The sequence below is a fragment of the Crotalus tigris genome, unplaced genomic scaffold (genome assembly GCF_016545835.1).
Source record: "Crotalus tigris isolate CLP2741 ecotype Arizona unplaced genomic scaffold, ASM1654583v1 scf7180000024370.6872682, whole genome shotgun sequence".
Taxonomy (NCBI): Eukaryota; Metazoa; Chordata; class Lepidosauria; order Squamata; family Viperidae; genus Crotalus; species Crotalus tigris.
In genome coordinates, this window is record NW_024100540.1 from 3,783,251 (window position 1) to 3,803,288 (window position 20,038).

The 20,038-nt window shown below is 37.3% G+C and overlaps 1 protein-coding gene across 2 annotated transcripts; it reads left to right on the top strand.

The window, feature by feature from the left end:
- The first annotated feature begins 36 nt into the window (after nucleotides 1-36).
- AANAT (aralkylamine N-acetyltransferase) lies at nucleotides 37-19,778 on the top strand. Of its 2 annotated transcripts, none has more exons than XM_039327997.1 (5): nucleotides 37-586; nucleotides 12,077-12,140; nucleotides 15,619-15,880; nucleotides 17,442-17,596; nucleotides 18,660-19,778. In XM_039327997.1, exons 3-5 carry the CDS (start codon nucleotides 15,724-15,726, stop codon nucleotides 18,963-18,965), a joined length of 618 nt encoding a protein of 205 aa, XP_039183931.1. In that variant the 5' UTR covers nucleotides 37-586; nucleotides 12,077-12,140; nucleotides 15,619-15,723; the 3' UTR covers nucleotides 18,966-19,778. The 2 variants fall into 2 exon arrangements, with proteins under 2 accessions (XP_039183931.1, XP_039183932.1); XM_039327998.1 differs by having other exon boundaries at nucleotides 12,080-12,140.
- Nucleotides 19,779-20,038: the final 260 nt, after the last annotated feature.

Below are 20,038 nucleotides of genomic sequence, written 5' to 3' on the forward strand. Positions count from 1 at the left end.
AAGGTGGTGCGTGCGGCGGGGGCGGAGCTCCAGGCCAAGCTGAGGCGGCCGTGGGGCGACCTGGGTTAGGGTCGGAGAGGGAAGGCGAGCGGCAGGCGGGAGAAATGAAGCGGGGGAAGAAAGCTCGAGGAGCAGCCGCGGGGGCAGCCCGGGGAACCCCTCGAAGCAGCCTGTCTTCCTGACCCAAAGGAGACTGGCAGATGGGACGGAACACGCCGAGAAGAAACCGTCCCAGGGGAGAAAAAAAAATGAAGAAAAGGAGGGATCGGGAGTTGTCTTGGGCGTTTTATTTATTTATATTTTATTTATCACGTTTGTATTTCATATAGTCGCTTTGGGCGGTTTTAGATTTACAGTCCTGCAGGATCGCAGATCTAGCTCCCCTTCACGCTCAGCTTCTGCTCCTGGAGAACTGGGGAATGGTGGAAGAAGAAGCGATGAGTAGAGTAGCTTCTGTTGATGAAGGAACTAATGGAAGAGGAGGCTATGACAAGAGAATGAAAGCCGAAAGAGAGAGAAAACTTGGAAGGGCTAGAAGAATAAGCAAAAGGAGCACAACGGGGAAAACCTGGTTAGAGACTTGGAGGTATGTATTTATTTTCTGCTCTACAACTGAGGAAGCTCATTGCAGTATTGTGCACTAATGAAGAACTTGACAATCTAAATAACATGTTAATGAATAGTAACTTTTCTGGATATGGATCACTGCTAGTGTAGGTCAATGGAAGGATGCCTGGAGCTTCCGGGTATTTTGGCCTGTAGTTTCCATAAATCCTAACTAGAATATTGAGTAATTTTGGAAAATGTTATCCAAAGTATCTGGAGGACAGCAGATTGTTATCCCCGTTTATACACCACAACAAGTCAAGGGAAAATTGGCACAGGAGTAGCTTCAGAATGAAGGAGATAAAAAGTCAATAACATCATTGCTGAAAGCAATGCTTTTCGCCATAATAATAATAATAGTAATAATGATGATAATAATAATAATAGTGGTAAGAGAATAAAGTCTGATTGTTTTAGAATTAAATAAAGGGCATCATGAAGTAGTTCTGCTACTTCCAGAAAATGGAAAGAAAGTAAAGAAAAAGAAGATATTTAGTTAAGTGATATTTAACATTAGGTTTTTTATTTTTTGTAAAAAGCAAATGATACCATGTGACTCTACCAGTGCATTGTAATAATTGTTTAAACATAATATGGGGTTAAATTCATAAGCCACATGATGGGATAAATATGATTTGCATGCACAATATGTACAACTAAATGCAAGCAAATTATACTTATGTAGTCAGAGAAGAGCCATATTAGTCTGTAGACTAACACATAATAGACAAAAACACTCTATTAAAAGGCATAAGCTTCCGCTTAGTGTGATGTGTGAAAATAGTTGGTGTCTGTAGAGTTCTTAGCGAATAAGATTATGAAACTCTTTTTATAAATAATGATATGTTCTTAACATTGACATCCAGTGTAATGATTATATGTTTTAGATAAATTTAGGTGAAACAAAAATACAGTACTTGTAAGCAGGAATTGATGGTAATTTTCAAGTAATTCATATTCATATTTAGAAAATCTCATGTATTCTCTATTGTTATACCATCCTCAAGTTTCTAACTACACATTGTGGAAGAAATACAGGATTCCACATTGCTAGGCTACATGAAGTTCAGAAAATTATTTGGTTAATGATTTAATTTATATTCAATATTTATTGAAGTATCTTATAAAAATTGCCATCACAATATGGCTGCCATGTGGGAGAACATATCACTGTTTAATCTATATAGGTTTTCAATAGCTTGGCACCAGATTTGTTTCTGTAATTTCGAACTATTACTTGCCATAATTTAGAATAGGAATGGGCAAATAATTTTCCCAAAGTGTCATGAGAAACTGGGATTGTTATGGACAATCACCCCCATCCCCTTCTGGGCTTCAAATGTGATTTTCTCTTTCATTTCCATCTGTCCTAGTTGTACATCTCATTATTGGAACTTGTTGCAAAATGAAAAATGCATTATTCCAATTATGAATAATTATTTAAATTTTATCTACATTTTCTCCTTCTTTAACATACTATAAGCAGCACAAGTAGGGAAAGTGATAGGAGCAAAATATTTCCACCTTACCCTAAAATTTGGAATTTTTGAAATGATATGTTTCCACATAAAATTGAGGCAACCCTTATTCTTAAAATTCTTCTCTTGGAAAACGTGCTTGCTCCATCTTGTGGTCATTTGTTTTCTTACCAGAAACATCTCAAGGACTTCTGACCCAATGATTATTTTAAATTATGAGCTGAAATCATTCATGTTTACAAAATGGAAAAGAACACACCAAATAATCAGCTATATGGATGAGGAATATTTCTTATCTTATAGAGATATGGAATATTTGCTGTGCTAAAGAGATGTAATGTAATTGTTGTAATTGTTAATGGATGAACTTGCTGTCTCAAATAGTCACAATTATTTTTCTGTTTTGCTGGGTATTTAAATTCTAGTTACCTCAAACAGTACTCCCAAAGGCAGTTTTATAAAGATACCCCTAGCCAACATACAATTAGTAAGGAAATACTAATGGGAGCTGGTCAGAATTTTTAACTATGTTCTATGAAAATTAAGAAGAGCACCCCTGTTGGGGAATTGCCAGCTAGGCTGAAGGGAGGGGGTCATGCAAGGGCCTAGCTTGAAATTATTGCGTAGCTGCAAACAGCATAAGCATGACTTCTCCCCAAATCCTTATTTGGTTGTTCCCAGAGTAAGGCAAGCAGTCTGATGAGATTCTTGTAACATAGGTGATGAACAATAAAGTTACAAACTGAGTTGGAGTTCAACCTGGGTTATAGTATCGAGACAGCATTGGTTGCGCTTGTGGCTCAGGGAGTGGTGATGAATCCATCCTTGATCTCATAGGTCTCTCAGTGGCTTTTAATAGCATCAGTTATGGAATCTTTCTGGACTTGCATAAGGGATTAGAAGCAAGGAATTGTTTTGTGCTTGTTCTCCTTCTAGTGCTGGCTCCATTTTGGACTGGGAGAGGGTCTAATCCTATGCTTGTTCTAGTTGGATGCCTCAGGGTTTGGCTCTCTTTCCACTTTCCACTCTTATTTAATATTTGTGTGAAATTGCTGGGTGATGTCATCCATTGACACCATTGGGAGTGAGATATCAGCATGCTGATTATACTGTCAGGCATAAACAATCAGCTCCGTACACAGAGGTCCAATTTACTGCTTTATTGCTCAAGCCTATTCACAGAAATCATATCAAACTATGCATCTGGCTAAAACTAGGTAAGGTTCAATGACATTCAAGGGAGGCTGGACTTTATTCTCTTGTGGCTATGTAGAGACTCTAATTCCCCCCTTGATTTCTTCCCCTCTCCAACAGATACTGAATTATTCATCTCTATCCTTGATTGGATAAATGATGCTGTTGTGACGTTTGCCCAGTGGCTATATGAGTCACTTATCAAGACCCAGTGATTTGGGGCTTCCCGATTCTAGAGATTTTTCATCTTTTAATATTCAATGAGATAGCAATCCACTGAAATTGATACACAATTTGGGAGTCTTCTTAGACAAGCGGTTCTCAACCTATGGGTCGCGACCCCATTTGGGGTCGAACGACCATTTCACAGGGGTCGCCAAACAAGGCTTCCGCCATTTTTTCCCCCTTCTCCTTAGCTGTGCTACTCCCTCTTATTCTATTGGCTTTTGAAAGCCAATAAAATAGACTCTATTCAAGAGACTCTATTCTATTGGCATTCGAAAGCCAATAGAATAGACTCTCTTGAATAGAGTCTAATTCTATTGGCTTTCAAAAGCCAGTAGGAATTGTCCAGGCTTTCTCTGCCCTGCTGAGCCTGCCAAAAGACCCAGTCTGCAAACGGTGCTACAAGGCGAACTTTCTGGAAAGCTTCCCTCCCTGCTGAGCAACTACAAAAAGTAAGTAAAAGAGGGCCAGGGGTGGGAGGTGGTCGGCTTGCGCCATCGCTGCCGTTTGCCAGCTACGCCTCGGCCAGCGCAGGGGGCAGCACCACGCATGCGCAGCGCTCCCGGGCCGAGGTGGTTGCTGGGCGACGGCCCGTGTGCAGCCGCAGGAGAGGAGGCGGAGCGTGCGTGCCTCCTCCTGCCCCGCCTGCAGGGAAATACAGGTAGTCCTTGACTTACGACCACATGGTTGGGGTTGCAGCATTGGGAAGATTGAGAACCACTGTCCTAGACTTATGCTTCCTGTTTGAATAGCTAGTGGCTCCAGAGGCAGGGGAGGGACAAATTCATTTTGTGTGCCAAATCCTCTCATTCCTGAATTGGGAGGCCCTGGTTACATTTACTCATCCCTTCCCTATTGAATCACTGTAATGTGCTCTATATGGGACTGTCCTTAAAAAAATACTTAGATGCTTTATCTGGTCCAGAATCCAGTGGTATGGGCAGTTTTGGGTATACTGAGGTTTGTCTGGGTTACGCTGTTATTACATGAACTGCACTGGCTCCAATTATGCTTCCAGTGACAACTCAACATATAGCTTATCATCTTTAAGCCTTGCATGGCATAGGGCCAACTTGCTTGCAGGACTGCCTATCTCTGAGATTTCTGCCTATCCACCAGTTCCAACAGGACAAGTAATCTCCAGGTCCTGTCTATGAAATAATGTCATCTTGTGGGACCAAGAAGTCAAGCCTTTTCTATCTCAGTGTCTGCCCCATAGAACAATCTCCCACTGGATCCAGAGGGCCTCTTCCAAAAGGCTGTGAAGACTTTGCTTTTCCCTGAGATACTGGGCCAGGATGTTAGATGAGTCCAGTGTAGGTGTGGTTTGTGTGGGTGAGTTTATAAGGCCTTTGTAACTGTGCTATGATTCTTTTAAATTCTGGTTGGAGGGAAGAATACTGTATTAATTTGTAGAAGTTATGTTTTTCTAATTGATTGTTGTTAGTCATCCAGAGTTTATATGTGAGAAGAGCATCCATGTAAATTTTCTAAATAAAAAAATGTTATAATTCACAACAGCATAGTATCACTCAACTTTATGCCATCATAAATTGACATATTTGTTACAAATCTAGATAGAATTATTTCTTTTGTGAGATAAATTGTAGTTTTTTTGTTTAGTCATTATGACTAAGATTTTTTTTTAAAGGAAATGGATATTATATTGTCACACCATTATAAAATTTAAACCACTTCTTTCCACCCTTTCTCCAGGTCTCTTTTAGTAGTTATAAAAGGAAGCTTTTATTGATTTTGTCTATCCCATTTTGTTCAAATTCTATGAACCATATATTTGTTGAATAACAAATTCTAAATTGGAAATTTAGGAGTTTTATTGTTGTCCTCACAAAATAACTTCAGGCTAGTCAGATAAAGAACCATTTTAAATGAAGCTAGACTGATGAAGTTACTGCTTCCCACATAAAGTTACTATGGTTTTCCCTCTTCCTACAGATGGGCACATTTCCAAATCAAGCACTGAGTTTCAGGAATCCACTTTTTTATTTTCCAGGAGAACTTAGGGGAAATTTAGAAGCTGGTGCTTAGCAATATATTATTTTCCCATTTTTTTCTCTTTATTTAAAGAATTTAAAATATCTTTAAAGTGTCACATTGAGGAGGGAGCTTTGTGGGTTCTATTCCTGGTCTAAGTGATTAGTCTCGATAAGAAAACCTTGTTACTGCCATAATATAAGCAGTGGTGGGATTGAGCTGGTTTGCACTGGTTGGGCAGAACTGGTAGCTAATTTTTTGTTGACTTTGGCGAATCAGCTGAATCCTACCACTGGATGGTGCCCACTGAAGCCCTAGGCCTTTTTCGCAAGGCCCAGATTGGCTCGCTGCAAGTGTGTGGATGCCACTTCTGGAAGTCCATTCTGGGCCTCCGAGGCCCAGAAAGGACTTCCAGAAGTGGCATCCACGCAGAGAACCAGTTGTTCAGATATTTGAATCCCACCACTGAGTATAAGGATCAGGTGCTTCTTTCAGTGAGGATGTATGAGCAGGAACAGTAGCAACTTTAATGGATTGCTAGAAAACTAGCAAAACTGAAAGATGGATTGTAAATCTGCCCTACCACTACCCCCCTGTGCTGAGCATTGTAGACTGCGGTAGAGACTTTGTAGTTCCTTGAGATTGCCTCCCAAGTGGAATAACATTAGAAAGGAATTAGACAACGCTGAAGACCATCCCACTACCATACCGGCAACCTCTTGGCTAGACCCGTTATGAAAGAAAGCTGTTCCTTGCTTGGAGGCTTTCAGATGAGAAAAATGGATTGTTTTGAGATTGGGGCAATTTGAAAATGAGGTAGGATCCATAGGAATATACTTGATTATGTACTCCTCTTTTGTTTGGCACGTCAGATTAATCAAAGGTGATCAGGCTCTGGTGACATCTATTTTGCTGCTATAAACAGGAAAATGGATGAGAAGGCAAGTGATTGAGAAGGCTGAAGGTAGTAGTGATGTATGATACGACAATGCAGAAGATATAACAATGAAAGATTGATAAACTAGGGAATTGAAAAAAAATGTTGGGGAGTGTCAGGCTATCCCCAGGGTTTTTTGCTCTCTCCCAGATGGAGTTTTCCTGGTTGCCATGCTAGCAACCCCATCACGTCTTAATGCGTTGAACCTAAATGCCAAATCAATAACTAAAAACGTCTTCCATCCATAGTTTGATTCTAGAGGAAGTGGCAAGCACTTTTAAGGTACAGAAAAGTGTAGAAAACAGATTTCTTTAACCCGGCTGAAAAGTTTTGAACTACTTGTATCCCTAGGCTATACTTCTCCTGATATTCTGTTAATATGTAAACAGATTTATGAAAAGTAAATACGTAAGATCTGACTATATTAAGAGCCTATAAAATATACTATAGTATTTTAGTGGTATTTCTTTGCTTTTTCACTGATCTGTTTTAGAAATTTGGAATGCTTTTAAGAGAGCGGTCATGCAGCATTGCCAGGCATTATGTAGTTGTTGTGCCATTTCTTATTTAAATTATATTTCTTGTAATAAAAAATGGAATTAATGTTGGGAAGATATATTGAAGTTATAAAATATAACCTCTATAACTGCATATTTTATCAATGATTATGGTCTTTCTTCTCTGCCTTCCAAATCCAGTGAAAGAGGCAGCAGTTGCAAAATAAAAGCCTCCTTTGACAGCGCCTTCATTTTTTCCCCTTCAGTTTCATGTCCTTTTCCCAATAGATGGCGCTCTTAAATAACTTAATATAACACTAAATAAAATCTATGAAAATTATTTTTATCACTCAATTCTCTTGCTTAAAAGATAGAGGGTCATACACAACAGAGGCAATACAGTAATATTAAACTAGATACAATTTAGTGACAAAGAGTTGAATCCTCTATTTGGGAGATGGTTCTTGGGTCTCTTCAAGGAATTTACTAATTTCTTTTCAATAGCAATGCTGAACTAATTCAGTTATCTTAGCCTCCTGTCCTATGGAGCCAGTTTAGAAGTCTTCATCATGGGCCACATTAAATTGTTACCTTCAGCATTGTTTCATTTATATAGCTGTAGTATGGCTTGATTCTTGTGATTATTAATATTCTTCTTTAGGACTTCAATCGAATACACCGTTTTGTAAAAGAAATATAGTTGCCTCCTTTTGGATTTTCTTGTTTTCATATTTGTTTGTTTGGTATATCTTTGCCATTGAATATTAGCAGAGCTTCATATAATCCTTTTGGGTATGTGTGTGTGCACATGCTTTCAAGTCGTTTTGATTCCTGACCAGTGTCTGGACAGGATCCTGCAGTTTTCTGGGCCAGATTGGAAATGGTTTACCACTGCCCTCTGTCTAGGACTGAAAGAGTGACTGGTCCAAGGTCATATAAACTTAACTGAAATATAAAGGGAACTTGAGCCAACATAAAACAACATTACCTGATATTTATTTCATTTATTTCATGAGAAAGCCATCCAATTTATGCTAGTTTGAAAAAGTTATCATTTCATTAATTGTACCCCACTTTTACTATTTTTACAAATAACTCAAGCGAACATATCTAACACACTTTCCTCCTCCTATCTTCCCCACAACAACAATCCTGTGAGGTGGGTTGGGCTGAGAAAGAGTAACTGGCCCAAAGTCACCCAGTTGGCATTCATGGCTAAGGCAGGACTTGAACTCACGGTCTCTTCTTTTCTGGCCTGGTGCCTTAACCTCTAGACCAAATTGGCTCTCAAATCTTATTTAAATTATTCATATCTTATTCAAATTATAATTAAAAATATTCAAATCTTAAGGTTCTTGATAATAGTTAGTTGGGTAGTACACCTTTTCAGAACTTCATATTAAATTAAAACCCTACATGGCACAGGACTGAGTTATTTGTGGGACTGCCTAGCTCCCTTGTCACATGCTCTTCCAAGTTAGACATGCTCCAGATCCCTTCTCTGTACCAATGTCATCGAATTGTATCTAGGAAGCATACTTGATCTTTGGTAGCTCCACTCCTATTGAATGATCTTCCTACCACAACTTCTCCAAGATTCAGTTAGCCTGGCCTTTCTAGCTTGGTCTTTCTTCACAAAGCATTAAAACTGGATTTACTCTCCAGGTATTTGGGCTGCTTAAAATTTGCTGATTTGAAATTTGTCAGAATGGTTGTAATTCTAGTTGCCATTTCAAATGATAAAAGATATTTATAAAAGACAATAACTAAAAAAGTTTGAGTTTTTCCTAGTCAATCCCTGTTAATTTCAATCTGTATTTTTAGATTTATTTATAAAATATGTTAACCACTGTAATGGTATATTCAAATTTTGAAAGAGATTCCCATTCTGGAATGTCTGTTCTCTCTTTATCACTTAAAAGAACATTTTTTTTGCCAGCACACACAGGCAATAAAATTCCTGCATTGGTATGCTGGGTGATAAGATGGAAAGTAAAAACAAACCAGTTATAGATTTTTCCAATCTAGTCCTTTTTTCCTAATTAATGAATCTGATTTAAAAAAAAAATTTCACAAGAATCATGGTTTTGGGTGTAGTCAGCTTTCAGGCATTCAACCAGAATATAACTAAACTAATCATTACTGTTGTAATAAGAACATTGTGATGACTAGTGATTTATTTATGTAATTATTATATTCAAAGTGCCCCTGGTATTTGTCTTAGACTATTTGTCAGTTGTCATTATTGCATCATGGGCTAGTGTTCTTGATCTTTAGGATTTTATTCCCATTCAAATGTCTCCAAATGTTAAAACCCTTAGGCTGAAGTCCCATATTTGTAGACAAATGTAAGCAAGTACTATTTAATGTTGTGGAAGTATACTGGGCTTCAGAGCCTCTGAGTTTCCTTTATTTCTAGTATATATTTGGTAGAACCATGCATGATGCATATTAAGATTAAAATATTACAGAAGACTAGTCTCATATTTCATAAATTTTACACACGGAGCTATATTTTGAATCAGTGACACCATGTGGTAGGATAAGACAATTATGGTTTTCTAGTATATCCTTGCCAAAGGAGCATTAAAAATAATTGTGGAATATTTAATACAGCTTTAATTATGAGCTAATAGCTTTTGAAAGGTACTTAAATGTACGTTTTGCATAAGGAAAACCTATGAATTTTAGAATTGGGATGTGTTAAATCATTTCTGATTTTAATTTTGAAATGGTAGATTTTGTGATCCCTGTTGAATTCATACAACTCATATTTCAGGGGTTTTTTTTAATAGGTAGCATAGCTGTTTCGGGTGGAAAAGTCTATTTAATGTAGAGAAATCTCACTGTCTAGTGTGATGGTCCTCTGATCCCTGAAACATCATTCCAAGGACCATAGCAGGTGTGAAGTTGCTCTAATATAATATTATAGTTCCTGCTCCTTTCTCCTCAAGACTTCCTGTTTTTGAAGTTGAAAGTCTTTGATCGTAGAAACCATACTGTATATGGAATGGGCAGAGCAATGAAAGCTGAGGATTCTACCACAGTGGGAAGGATTGTTGTTCTTTTTCTAAAGGAGGAATGTTAGGAGAGACAGAACATAGATTCTTCAGCCAGTAGGGTTTCTGGACAGAGAGCTCTGTTGTTGTTCCTAGGCCAGAAAAACCAAATGTACAGGTATAGTATAGGGGGTACCTTGCTCAATAGTAGTAACTGTGAGAGGAATCTCAGAGTCCTAGTGGACAATCATTTAAATATGAGCAGCAGTGTGCTGCAGCTGCCAAAAAAGCCAACACAGTGCTATGCTGCATTAACAGAGGGATAGAATCAAGATCACGTGAAGTATTAATACCACTTTACAATGCCTTGGTAAGGCCACACTTGGAATACTGCATCCAGTTTTGGTCACCACGATGTAAAAAAGAGTACAGAGAAGAACAACAAAGATGATTAGGGGACTGGAGGCTAAAACATATAAGGAATGGTTGCTGGAATTGGGTATGTCTAGTTTAACGAAGAGAAGGACGAGGGGGGACATGATAGCAGTGTTCCAATATCTCAGGGGCTGTCACAAAGAAGAGGGAGTCAAGCTATTTTCCAAAGCGCCTGAAGGCAGGACAAGAAGCAACAGGTGGAAACTAACCAAAGAGAGAAGCAACCTAGAACTAAGGAGAATTTACTGACAATTAGAACAATCAGTGGAACAACCTGCCTCCAGAAACTGTGAATGTGCCAACACTGGAAGTTTTTAAGAAGAAACTGGATAGCCATTTGTCCGAAATGGTATAGGGTTTCCTGCCTGAGCAGTGGGTTGGACTAGATGACCTCCAAGGTCCCTTCCAACTTTATCATCATCATCATCATCATCCTTATTATTATTATTATTATTATTATTATTATTATTATTATTATCATCATCATCATCATCATCATCATCATCATCATCATCTGTTGGAGCCACTCTTGCCTCTGTTTTACAGCATTCTCTGGATGGTTCACAATGTCAGCATATTGCCCCCAACAATCTGGGTCCTCATTTTACCGACCTCGAAAAGATGGAAGGCTGGGTCAACCTTGAGCCCTATCAGGTTCAAACTCTAGGCTGTGGGCAGAGTTTGCCTGCAGTACTTCACTTAATCTCTCTTCCGCCAGGGCTCATACTCCTTCTTCCTGATATTGGTGTCACTTGGCACTGCTATATCTATTACCACCATTCCTTGTCAACTACCATGATGTGTGGTTGATTAGCTAGCACCTGCTTGTCTCTCTGATCTGAAAGTCCCACAGGCTCTTAGCTTTCTTATTCTCCATGATCTTCTGTGAGATCTCCCATCTGGACTTAAGAGGATCCAGCCCGTATTCCGTGCAGATATTCCTATATACATTGCAAGCTACTTGGTTGTGCCATTCAAAAGATGCCAATAGAATACTCACAAACCTGACTATCATGATGCGTGTGCACGTGCACATACACAAACAGACCATGAATTAGTTTCTTGTGGTTTCTATTCTCAGTCTAATCTTAGCCCTACTTTTCTTGCTGTTTGTTTATATTCCGTGTATGTATCACAGATAACTGAATATATTAAAGACATAGGAGTACAGTTCCATACTCCAAGCAAAATATTTAGAGGAGAGGTTATTAACCTATTTGTTAATATGGTAATAATGAACAATTTAGTTGGTGCAATTAATGGATCAAAGACAATTCCAGGAAGACAATTATATTTACAGTAATATTGACTGAGTACATTCACTTTCAAGCAGGAAATCCTTTGAGAATGAATAGTTCCAGGAAGAATATATGCAATGTGTTTTTGTTCCACCAGTATTCTGCCAATGTGCCCTGCTTAGCTATTCACTTGTAGTCTCTAAGGCCCCTTTCTATTTAGTAATAAGCTAAAACATTTTATCCTTAGGGAGAAAATCATACCAAGAAAGTAAAGCCTGCTACCATCTTTTTGTTGACATGTTACCTTAAAGCTCTTTTGCAATTCTATGCCTCCTGAGGGTTTAAATGTTTTAAGAAAATCATCACGTGCTACTAAAATAAATATATAAGCTGGAGTTCCCTAAGTCTCTGGAAAAATAAAAGCTGGGACCCCATTAACATTCACTGCAGTCTTCTTTGTCTTACTCTCTAGCAGCAATTCCGCAATGTCATTGTGGAGAAGTTAATAGACTACTAAAAGAAAACTCAACATACAGGTAAGAAAGATATTGCAATTCAATTTAATGAAGTTGATTTCCAAGGTCAAGGAAAGTTTCATTCCGAAGTTAATTTGAACTGTTTCTCCTATAGCAGATAGTATTTGCTCATTACAAAATGTTAAATTGTAATATGTTAAGCAATCAGATCATCTGAGCAAAAAAGTATAATAATATGAAGGTAAGATTCATATTATAATAATATGAAGGTAAGATTCATTCCTTGCTTATATTACAAATATTACAAATCTAAAAATAATAGTATTGTATCTTCTATCCTGGTATTTTGCATATTTTAATTGTAATATCAATCTTTTAAAAAATTAAATATAATCATTCAATCATAGCACTTGCATGTAGTCATACAATCATTTTTTGCAGTTGGACATTCAATATACAAGAAAATTAAAATTATTGTGAGAGAAGCCTGACAGTTAACTTCAGAGAATTAAATCTTAAAATCCTAAGATTCCAAGGATTTAGAATTATTTAGAATTTAGAGAATAAGTTCTGTTGAAAAAAGGACACTTTTAAGAAAATGAATTCAGGATTGAAATATAATTTAAATAACTTATTTTTAAATGATTTATTGTCAGGTTAAATTACTGGTATATAAGTTAATATATATTACATAAGCCCAAAGCCAAAAGTAGATGAGAGTTAAAACAATAGTTTTTCTAGAAGAGACAAGTAATATCACAATCTATTTTCTGGTCCAAGATATTTTTCCCCCACAATTGTATACCGTAATTAACAATAAGAATTTTCTGTATTAATTGTATAGTTAAACTACATATCTTTAAACAGTGATTAATAAATAAATTATACTGAATAATTTTTAATGCTTTTAGCTTTAGAGAAAATAAAATATGAATACTTTTCTGGAAACCAAATTGTGACCTACAGTCAGAGATATCCTTGCATTTCCCAATAAAACAAAATTACTAATTCTATGCCATTACAATTTGTACCGTAGTTAAATTTTCCAGAGTTGGAATTTCATCTTAGAGTTTACCAATGTCAATGGATGCAAAGAATCTCTGGAAAATTATTAATAGTGAGAAAGGCCCATTTATATGATATTGCACATATTGAATTGAAAATTAATTATATATAAATTAAAGCATAGCCTGAACAAATCCCTTATCTTTGGACAGAAAAAAATATTTAGGCCCATTGGTTAGGGATTATAGTACCCTGCAATATGTATTGTTGCAGCAGTGCTTCTATTACTTTTTAATTTCTTCTAATGAATGCTGCATATGTAAAGAATTGCACACAGCAGCACATTTTTTACCTTGCTTGGGCAGTGCAGAGGGGCTGCATAGTAATTAACCTCCAGATATATGATGAGTAGATGCTACCATAGATCAATAAATTGGGAAGAATTTCACTGACATAGTTGTATAAATATTCAACACAGAAGACAATCTATTCAGATTGCTTATAAATTATTGCTAAATTTAAACCCTTTATTGTTTTATTGAGTTTTGGAAATTCTAAAAGTTTGGAAATACTGTTGTTAATAGTAAAATAAATCCATACTGAAGTTTTGTGTTTGAAGTCTGAGAAAAATGCTTAATCTGCTACCAGGATTGTGAAAAAATGTTTTGTGGAAGTTAAAAGGAATAGATATTACTGCCTCTCTATTGGTTTCTGCTGAAGACTACAAATATAGCAGCTTTGAGAAAAACTGAGAAGCTAAATATATGAGTGCCGTGATATCCTCTGCTCCAAAGTAGACAGATCAGGAAATGTACAATAAGCTACTCAAACCCAAATCAAGCAGGCTTAGAGATTAGATTTGATGTCACCTGTATCTCTGCTGCTAATTCCTCTTGAGCACCCTTGTAGATTCTATGCTAAGACACACAGCCATGCACGTGAATAATAGAAATAAAATTGCAAGAGCTAAGAATTAGTTCCTAGAAATTTGGTTGGGATGAGGCCACTAAAGAAATCCACGTAATGATCACTTTCAGGTTTAATTGCTAGCTTTATAGTGGATTTATTAGTTTTCCTCACCTATTTTGTTCTTTAATTCCTTTTCATACCAGAACCCACATTCAGGAACATCATAGTTAAAAACAATACTTAGAGTATACTGTATACATGGATATTGCGTACCCGGTTCTCAAAGTGTTAATTTGTAGTCATAAAACCCCATCCAAATCAGTTTTATATGGATATTCACAGGGATCAAATAGCATAAATCCTTGTAGATACAGTAATCTGTAACTTCGATAATCAAATGATATAATCCACTTTTTCTGATATGGTATTGCATTTATGAGTATTTTGCTAGTTTTGTTCTTAGGTTCTCATGAACTAGAGCTAGCCTATACCTATACCTATACCTAATCAGCGAAACAAGCATCAGTAATAGCATAAATGCAAGGTTTTTGGTTTTCTTTTTTCATTATCTCTGATTTTGCTTCTGATGGTTATTCACAAGATTTAGATTTTGCTGTGCATATCCACATTTGAAGAATTCCATGAAGGCATTTGAGCTGGGTGTGTATCACTTTAAAGCTTCAGCCCAAAATCTAGTGGCTTTAGCTCAAAATAGACTGACTGGGAATAATTCAACTCAGCTGAATAATTGGGTCTGGAATGATTGCCCAAAATGGACAATGTGAATAAATCAAAACCCAAAGTCTGGTTTGGCTATTGTATTTTTGTAGATTTAATAGTTCATCAACCCATGCAGACCATCCGACATGGAAAATATAGATATACGTATGTAAATTGGTAAGACCACACTTGGAATACTGCATCCAGTTTTGGTCACCACAATATAAAAAAGATGTTGAGACTCTAGAAAGAGTGCAGAGAAGTGCAACAAAGATGATTAGGGGATTGGAGGCTAAAACATATAAAGAACATGAAAATACAGATCACCAAGAATAATAATTTATTAAAATTTAGCTTTCGCCAGCATCTGCTGGCATCGTCAGAGTTCAAGCCAGGATTGAGGGAATACATTCTTATAATCTCTGCTGAGCCAACCGTTTAGCTAACAAGCATGTTACGGATCTATTCAATTCCCACCCTCCCATAATCAATTGCCCCGTTCCTGTTTCCGTCGGGCTCGTTGACAGCTGTTTGAATTCTGGCGCTCTGCTTCTCTCCACCCGCCCCACCCGTGTGGAGTGTGTGTTTGGCCGCGCACAGTCATCTCACTGCTCTTTTGACGTTTCTATGTGTAATGCTGCCGTTTCAGCTGTTCATTCTGACACATATACAAATTATGAAAAGCCACAAAGGATGTCCAGTATCCCATACTGGTTTTTTTCCCCATCTGCCTTAGACTGTGCCTTAGCATTTGAATATTTGATAGGCTTTGCTTCTGTGAGCTGGTTAGGAATAAAAAACTTGACATTCTGTTTCACAGTGGGGATGATAGCAAGGATCAGAAGCTCATGGTCATGCCTATTTCCAAACAACAAAAAATTGCAAGTAATACTTATCTCTGCAGGTCTTCTCATCTGCTGGCTAATTGTGTTGGAGGCAATTGAATTAAATAGCTATTCCAAAAGGAGGAGAAGAAACATTTACAGAAGAGGCAGATATACCATAGAAGATGTCTATGATCAGTGCTTTGCCATTTTTCAAATCTCCTTATCTCAGATCTTCAAAAAACTCCCTTGTGGGCCAGCGTCGACACACTCTTCCTGTAAGTGAATTCCGGTGTCTCACACCTGAAGATGCCATTGGAGTGTTTGAAATTGAGAGAGAAGGTAAAATCCATTTCTTGTGTTTAATCTTAAGAAAGACATGTTCACGATATGGAAGAACTGTATAACTGGACTCTGAGTAGGATAGTTACATACGAGTGAGTGTGTGATATGAAGAAAAGCAAGAAAGCAACAGTGTGGTATAGTATTGCAAGCTGCAGCCAGGGCAATTAAAAAGCATTTCATCTTTCTTGTACTTTTTCTCCAAATACATCAAGCATGGCACACTATAAACATTTCATAGTTATCTCCCATGTTCCCAAATGCTGAGAAGTCAAAGCAGACTAGCTAGTAGAAAGACAAACTAATACACAGTATGCCTAAATTCAGAAAGCGAAGTGGTTTAGTGTATTGGTGAAAGGCACCAGATTAGAAATAGTGAGATTATGAGTTCTAGTTCTATGTTAATGAAAGAAACCAGCTGGGTGTCTTTGGGTCAATCACTCTCTCTCAGTTCTAGGAAGTAAGCAATGACAACCTGCTCCTGAAAATGCTGCCAAGAAAATTGCAGGGACTCGTCCAGGCAATCACCAGGAATCAACAGATATGAAGGCACCCCTCTTCCCAAAAATCAAATAAAGGAAAAATACTATAATAAATAGGGAATTATTGCAGGGAAATACCGCTCTAAAGATTAATCCAAAGCATTAGAAACAGCTAAGGTTTGGAAAGACTTAATGACAGTAAAATACTGTATATTCAAGATTTTCATCAGAGAATTTCAGCCATAAGATCTGATATTGATAGTTAAATTAACTGCACCAATAAAAACCGCACCATGCCTTACGTATAAGGTTTCTTTGATACAGTTAAATAATATTGTGTTCAAAAAGATAAAAATCAAACTTTATTTTCTAAGCAGTAAGCAGAAACTGAACAGAACAGTATCTCTTTCAACTACAAGTTGCAATTGGGTCATGCATAGAGGGGAAGAATTCTGCTGGCTAACTACAGAGAGCATTTCTTTTCCCATTTCTAATCTTTGCAGGTGGCAGTAGCTCTGTAATTAATCCATTTATATTCCATATTTTACTAATTCCCACCCCCCATTTGTATTTCCTAGAGACAGAAAGACAGAGGGATATATGATGAAACTGATTTTTTTCATTAGATAGTCCGGGGATTTTCAGCTAAACCTGAACATTAGTGTGATTTAGACTATGCCCCAGTATAAATTTGCATATTTGCATTTGAAATGTAAAAATTTCAAGAATAGTAATTAGGCTAAAGATTAACTCAGTTCCCAAAAATGTATGACTTTATGCATTTGAGTGCTTATCTGCTAGCTCTGCCTACAACTGAATTCTGGCATAGCTGATAAAGGAAAACCCATTGCAGTGAAAGGCATCAATTAAATCCCCTCATAGAAAACCTGTAATAAGAAGAAACCAGATTGGATTCCTGAAATCTCAGTTTGCAAGATTCGAGGTTTTGTCAGATTCATCCTCTCACCTAGTTTCATTTTTTCTTGGGCAGGGCCAGTACTTTCCTAGATTTCTGGAAGTTTAACCTTTCTGTAATCAGCAGGACAAAATTTTACATCTCCCTTTCTTCTTCCCTCAAGCCTTTATTTCAGTGTCGGGAGACTGCCCCCTCCACCTGGATGAGATTCGCCATTTTCTTAACCTATGTCCTGAGTTGTCACTTGGCTTGTTTGAAGAAGGTCAACTAGTTGCTTTCATTATTGGCTCCCTCTGGGACCAGGAAAGACTCAGCCAGGTAAGCTAAATATGTTTTTGTTGCTTTATACAGTATTTGGGGAGAGAATGAATGAGAATGGAATCTGAACCCAGTTTTCTTTTAAAGAAATTATTCAGCATCTGCCATTACTTAACAAGGGAGGAATATAGTATGTAGGTAGAGAGACAGATGCACTTACAAATATGTTCACAGCCATCAGTGCACCAAACTCTTAGAAAATATGCTTCTATTTATATAACATTTCATTTTTGCAAACTTCCAGACACTATTTTATTGTTAAATAAGCAGAAAAACCTCAGTTAATCTGAAGAGCAGTATTTCACACTTTTGCACCTATGAGCAAACTGCTGAACGATTTGTTCCTTGCCTGCTTCCCCTTCCAAAATATATATTAATGCACATACAGTATGATGCTGAAAGATGGTTGTGTTTTCATAAAGTTGCGGCACAATAATTACATTGGATTAGACTACACTTAGTTAGAAATTAGTAATCAAAAGAGCTTTACAGAATTTGGACATAATTTCAAATTATCCAAAATGGGCTATGGGAGAATAAGTTTATTGAAATGCAGTAGGTAGGCTTTGTTTCATCAGGGCCAGCTTCTGGCCAACTTTTTCTGGACACAAAAATGTAAGCAGGATCAGGCTTGGGTGGAATCAGGGACTCCCAGAGCTGTAGAAAAAACTTAGAAGTTGAAGAAAACAATGGAAGTAGACAGTGGCCAACCAGAGACCTATTGTTATCAAGGAAATACATGGCTGTGTCCAAGGCGTCACAAGATGTCTAGCTCATCTACAATGGAACTTTAATTTATTCAGTAAGTTTATGGAAACGGGGCAAGATAGATTGAGAATGCAAAAATCCTATTCTGAAATGACTGGATTCCTTGAAGTCATAGCTTATCTCTGCAAAAGTTAGAAAAATAGATTGTGAGAATAAAGAAATGGCATGATTCAAGAGACCAATGATTCAAGGATCTGGTAAGGCAAACATTTGGAGATGAATATAGCTGTCAACAGGAGGAGATTCAAAAACCAACCTCTAAAAAGCATTTTTTTTTCCTCTTCTCCCATGGCAGGATGCGCTGACCCTACACAAGCCTCATGGTACTATAGTCCACATACATGTTCTGGCAGTACATTGCACTTTCCGCCAGCAAGGCAAAGGATCCATTTTGATGTGGCGCTACCTACAGTACCTTTGCTCCTTGCCCTGTGTGCGTCGAGCTGCATTGATGTGTGAGGACTTTCTCATTCCCTTTTATATGAAGTGTGGCTTTAAAGTGCTAGGCCCCTGTGAGATCACTGTTGGTTCATTAAATTTCATTGAGATGAACTGTGCTATTCGGGCTCATGCATTTGTGCGCAGAAATAGTGGCTGCTGAGATAATATTTCCCCTTCCTGTTAAGTTAAATCGCCAGGCTGTTGTTACTGTCATTAAGTGTGAGTACAGGTTATAAGTCACTTTTTCCAAGGCTATCGTAACTTTGAACCATGGTTATATGAACTGCCTTAAGTGGATGACTACTGTACTTGCATTATGCAGATTAGTAGCTTTAATGCTAAGGCAGCATATATTTTACAACATATTAAGTTATATACCCTTACATAAAATCAACCAGCATAACAAGGTATAGAATTGCTCTCCAGTGAACAAAAAGCAATAACTTACAGTAAGTTTTGTGTAAATACACTTAGTTGCTTGAATAATATGAAACTGAAAGTAACCAATTTTATGAGATCAAAGTGCAGTTGAACTCCTCTTGTAAAATAGAGCTGTTATTGTTAATGAACGAAACATGAAAGGCAAAATGCACAATTTGTAATGACTCTCTGCAGTACTCATAACTGTTACTACCAAATCTTAGAACTCAGTAGCTATCACAGGGGTAGGCAACCTTGGCTCTTTTATGACTCGTGGATTTCAACTCCCAGAATTCCTATGCCATGATGTAATCAATAAGACTATGACATTGGGAAGTTATTTTATACAATACAGCTAGGCTGAGATTGTGACTGGGGGTGATGGCAAAGGATGAATTAACTTCCATTACTCAGTCACTCCACAGGTACACGATTCAGATAATGAACACGATTCCAAAAGCAGGGAGTAGGAACACTTCAAAAAATTACTAGTCAGACAGTAGATACCTGAAAGACAGCCACAGGGCTTTGTGATACATGTATTTGTCATAATGGCAATTTTGTGAAGATACTTGTCAAATATTTGCAAGGAACAACAGTGCAATGCAAGGGGAATGGCAAGCTTTAACCAGTTTTGGGAACAAGCGGGATACAGGCATTAAGCATTAAAATTAATATACTTTGGATGCAAAGAAATGATTACCAAACCTACCTTTAATGAAAAGTAGATAAACAGTGTCAACTGGGACACATTGTTCAGTTCAAAGGAACAGTCTAATATTTACACATTAGCAACAATACTGATAGAAAAAT